Source organism: Halyomorpha halys, unplaced genomic scaffold (genome assembly GCF_000696795.3).
Source record: "Halyomorpha halys isolate HHAL.00 unplaced genomic scaffold, Hhal_1.1 Scaffold1363.1, whole genome shotgun sequence".
NCBI lineage: Eukaryota > Metazoa > Arthropoda > Insecta > Hemiptera > Pentatomidae > Halyomorpha > Halyomorpha halys.
Genome location: NW_027108627.1, coordinates 385,818 through 391,325, shown reverse-complemented (window position 1 = coordinate 391,325; position 5,508 = coordinate 385,818). Strand labels below are relative to the sequence as shown.

The following is a 5,508-nucleotide window of genomic DNA, read 5'->3' as shown; positions in this document are numbered from 1 at the left end:
TATGTTGCCTATTTGTCCAGAACCAGATACCAATCCTTCCATAATAAACTTCCCAACCACCCAAACCTACTCGTTTCTAACCTGGCTTCTCCTTCACTACCTAATAATCCTCCTAGGCGTCTGAAAAGAAGATCTCAATCTTCTCCTTTAGAAATGTTTTTGGACTTCTATCAATGGGTAGATTCTCCACATGTTTTTATCATGTCATATGTATCATGTGTATGTATGTATACAGTTGTAAATATCAATAAATAAACTATTAAAAAAAAAAAAATTAATTACGATAATATCAGTTTCCCCTCTTACCTAGGCGGAAACAGAATGATATCCAATACCCGCTTTTGGATTTCCACGATGCTCCACACTTCATATTGGGTTTCTTTTCCCTCCGACATTCAACCTTCTGTACTCAATACGATTGGCGAAAGAATCTTATTAATTACACCTATTTCGTTGCAGTTGCTTAAGATGTCTTTGCGTAGTTCTGCAATGTCTGCAAATATTTTGTTGTGATTTCAGTTGAGGTTTTCCATTTTAAGATTATTAAACAAAGATAAACAGGAACAAGCTTAAAACAATGACCACTTGAGTGAAAAAGATATAAAAATAACAGGAAAAAACTGACTACTAGATGTTCGTAGTAGCATAGCCAGTAGTCAACACAAAATTAACAATTTAATAACATGTAATAAAGCATAATGCTAATAGAAAATGGAAAGTAAATGTAATAATAACTTAATATTTAATTATTTTCAGATGAAGTGGTGGTTGAGTGCGTTGTGTTTAGTAGCAGTGGGTGCAGTTTCTGCTCAAGGACCTCCTAGGGCTCGCCTGTCCGGAGGCTTACCACATGGCTTCAGGGTGGCAGAGGACGACCTTTCAGAAGATCTGGACAGGAACACCGTTACACCATCCCTTCTTCAAAGGCCCCAGCAACAGGTGCATTTTTACATATTGAATAAGCAATCTCAATATTTGATTTTTTATCTCATTTTCATACTCACAATTTAACCTTAAATTGCCTATCACTCCACCCTAACCACTCCATGCCAAATAATTCAAGTAGTGAAGTACCATAAATTTTCTAAAAAAAAATTGTCCATTTATGAAGCTTTCTCCACCCTTTATCATGACAATAAGAAATCAAAAGAATCCCTAAAAATTCGAAGTTGGAAGAATATATATATAAGGAAAGGAGAAAAGAGGACAAATGTGTTTTTTAAAAATGTTTCTTGTATTTTATTTACGCTGAATCTAATGAAAACAAAAGAAAGACGAAATAACCACAATAAAAAATAAAGTTGTACTTTATTCTAGGAGAAAATTCAAATATTTCTATTATTTCCATCAGAATAAGCGATAGGAATTCGCGATCACTCGCAAAAAGGCCACCTTTATAAGTGAACCTTCAACTGATTGATTGGACTAACCAGAGTAAAAAGGAATGGAGTCCAAGAAAAACAGAATTTTTTAGAACTTCAGTGATTGAAGGTTAATGACTTAAAAATTGCTAAAAAAAATATCAAAATTAACACGAAACAAACACAAAAAATAGAAAGCTATTTTTTAATACATGAATGGTACTGCTATAATTTTCATAGTAAATGAAATTGATGGCAAATAAATGGAAAAGTTTTAAAGTGTGACTTGCTACCACTAAATTACTGTATCTATTACAGATAAAACTTTAGTAATATTAAAAAAATAAAAATAAAAAAATTAATCCATCTTTTGTTTCGGTATTTAATTTCATTTTTTTCTATTTACAGTACAGACAAGAACCACAACAAAGAGGAAGACCACAACAAGACTATCAGCAAGGAGGAAGAAGACCACCCCCTAAGCAACTTCTCAAGGTGGGTAAACTTTAAACTGAATTATTATGTATATTTAAAACAAAAAAATAAATAAAAATTACATCAATTTATACTCTCGATATATAATTTACCTAAAATAGAAGGAAAATTAAGCTACTTAATCAACAAAATTTTAAATATATGGGATTTAAAAACTATAAATTGGCTTTATATAGTACATATTATAAAAATTACAAATAAAAAAGTTCTCATTTAATATTTAATACTATTCTTATTATGAAATTGAACTTGAAATTTGTTTTTTTCAATAGGAAGAGGAACTAGAAGAAGAAAAGGAGGAACCCGATAAGTTATCATTGCTGTTACCACAGTCTAAATTTAACTGTGATGGAAAAAATACCGGGTATTATGCAGATGAAGGATTGAATTGTGAGGTGTTCCACTACTGTCAAGATAATGCACGGCATTCATGGATTTGCCCTGAAGGTTTTCTCTTCCATCAGGTAATTTATTTAAACAATTATTACATAAAATGATTTAGTGAGAGCACTTCTCTTATAAATCATAATATATTGTTGAGCCTGATTTAGTTGTTTAACTTTTATTTAATCTATTTGTGATGTTTATAGGTTCATCTGATCTGTATGCCGCCGAGCAGTGACAACATCTGTACACAGTCTTCACAGTTCCATTTCGTAAACGACTTCCTGTACAAACCTATAAACGCTGAAGAAGCATTGACTAGACCGAACGTGACCATCAGATACTCGGACAGATACTACCCCGAAAACTTCTACGAAGAAGAAATATCTGCTCCAGTAGCTGCAACTCCACGTCCAAGGAATCCTCCACAGCACTTGCTGCAGCAACAACCTCAGCCTCAACCTCATCCTCATAATCAACAACATCAGTTGCAGCATCCGCAATATTTGTCTCAAAGGCCTGTACAAATCAGGCAACCAAATCAAGTTTTCCATTCTCCAGAAGAAGTAAATATACCTCTCCAACAGAGAAGGCCGGCACAAGTGAATCAGAGGCCTGGTGACGAGTTTGAGTACTAAGAAAATCGCGATAAAATATTTATGTTAATTCAAGTGTGAATGAGATGAGATTGAAGATTAGGTCTTACCTAGTCATTTGCCAGTTATAAGATTATTTTTTTAGAAAGGGCCTCAAAGACCTTGCCATTACTTTTACAATATTTAGTAAATAAAATTGTAGAAACACTTAAATACATAGAAAACAAATTATAGTGTTTAATCTACAAATTTATTTGACTGTAACAGACTAGATAACATGTTTATAAGTATTGAATTAGGTTTTGTAAAATTCACATGTTTTATTCCAAAATTTTTAAGCGCTATTATTACTGTGAGGAAAGCAGGAGAAAAAAGGAACGTTTAGCCAACCTATGCAGTTTATACAGTTATTTTATTAGTAAACATAATTTTTTTTTTTTTTTATGATCGATGTTATTAAGACAAAACATATCAAGAATTTATAGAGCGAAATTATAAATACATTCTCTTAAATGTAATAAGTCAGCATAAATTGTTTAAAAATAATGATATTTAAAATAAAAAATTCTTCAGTATTGTTATATCTTAATAGAAATTGTATGTTTGTATTTATGACACAATGTTTCAACGAATATTATTGCATACTAGTACACAAATATACTTGTGATTTTTATCAGAAACTAAGATCGCATCACAAGAATAATTGATTAATATCCATGGGAAGAATGTCGTTGTATTAAATTGTAAAATATGTTAAGTTAGTAGAAAATGATATTTGAAGATTTCTTTTTTTTTTTTATTATCAAAAATAAAGGTTTTTTTTTTCGTTTACCTTATCTTATTTTACTTTCCTTGACCTAAAAATTATTTCTGTGTTATAATATTTTCATTTAAGATTCAACATCTAATCTGTCAAGCGAAAAGCTTGATGATTCAAGATCAAGATGAAAACAATTCTGTCAGAAATAGCCATATATCAAAGTAAAATAAACTATGAAAAATACTGGAGATAATTTCAGACACCATGTTATTACTAAAAGATTCGAAAAATCTCTTCTGAAGAATACAAAATTACATCAAATTATACCAGGGATAGCATATCTCAGTTATGTAGCCTAAAAATGATTCCTTGATATTAGATTAATTTCTATGTCTCCATCACATTTTATTCCCTTTTGATTCTTTTTTGAAATCATTCCGTTTATAATTTTTTTTTTTTTGTAATCCCCACTTTCCATAGTTCCCTCATCTCTCATTTTATTTATTTCCGATTCCTTCTTGACCTTTAGTCCAGTAAAAATTACTTAGAATTGGAATTTACCTAGAAGTAATCGTAAACTAATTTCTTTCAACGAACTCTTATGTAAAAATGTTTGAAACTTCGATGATGAAAAGTTTACTTCTCCCTGACGGTCCGTAGCCCTAATATTGCATTTTTATTTCAAGATGGCCGCCCTGTATTTTTAGGTTTATAGCTAATAACTCATAAAGTAGCTGAAATATTTAAAAGTACTTTTAAGGAGCTAATAGAATTCTTTATGTACAAAGATTGCCCAAATACAGCTTTACCAAACCCAATATTATTTTTATTTCTAAAAATGAGAAAAAAATATTTTGTGAATGTATTTTGGCAAATAACAGGAAAACTACTATTTTGGGGGGAAATAATCAAGCTAATTAAACGATATCAATATTAATATATTTACAATAAATAAGCTTTATTAAACGAGTAATAAACAAAATTGCACTGCAGTATACTAGCACTGAACACCGTATTCCGGTAATATTACGTTTGCTTTTTAAAAATTTAAGATGTCATATACATCTTCTTATATACCATAATTTATGAATTTAGTCCTTTAAATTTCAATTTTAAGCTAGTTGTAATAAATTAAGAGTTATTGGCTATAAACCTAGAATTATAGGGTGAAATTTTGAAAAATCTAGCATATTAGGACTACGTACCGTGGGCGCGTGGTAAACTTTTTACTATTGTATTTTGCAAACATTTCTACACTTAAATACCTTAGGGGCATTCATGATCTTTAGTTTAACATGTTAAATGGAAAGAATTATGTTAAATGAAGAAATATTTCCTTCTTTCACCATGTTAAAACGATATAACATATAACATGGTTGAGAGTCTGTTACTAGGTCTGTTAAAGACCAAGCAACAGACCAGCTGAGCTCGTCACCGTTTTGTTTGTTGTCGTGTTAGGTTACTTGCTCGTGGTTTGTGTTTTAATTGTGTATTAATATTGTTTTGAATGTTTTTAAATCTAATAAAGCAATAGATGACAATTATAATAATATAATGACAGTTGTCAATTAGCTCATCTTGATTCTCCTCCTCAAAAGTCAGAAGATCAACAAGGAACTCAGTAGCCAAACTTTCACACAACTTCCACTTTAAGTATGTTGTAATAAATTACTTTAATCAAATCTTAGAAGTAAACAATAACCTGAAGTTATAGAAGGAAAGGTTATAAAACAAGTTTCACAAAAAATCCGGTAGGAGCTCTTATACATTGTACATTTTAAGGTGGATCCACATGTTGGCCGCTTGCCATGGATCGGAGGCTCGTACAAATGCTCGGCAAACAAAGTGCGGACCATCCACATGTCAGTGTTATTCAGAGAGGCAAACATGGAGGACGTTGAAGTGATTTCAG

At 31.0% G+C, this 5,508-nt stretch overlaps 1 protein-coding gene across 1 annotated transcript; it reads left to right on the top strand.

Moving 5' to 3' along the window:
* Positions 1–756: 756 nt before the first annotated feature.
* LOC106689451 (uncharacterized) lies at positions 757–3,667 on the top strand (the record flags this gene model as incomplete). Its single annotated transcript, XM_067046932.1, is given in 4 exon segments — positions 757–939; positions 1,770–1,856; positions 2,129–2,320; positions 2,447–3,667. Coding segments are annotated over 4 exon segments (894 nt in total). The 3' UTR covers positions 2,879–3,667.
* Between the last annotated feature and the right edge of the window lie 1,841 nt (positions 3,668–5,508).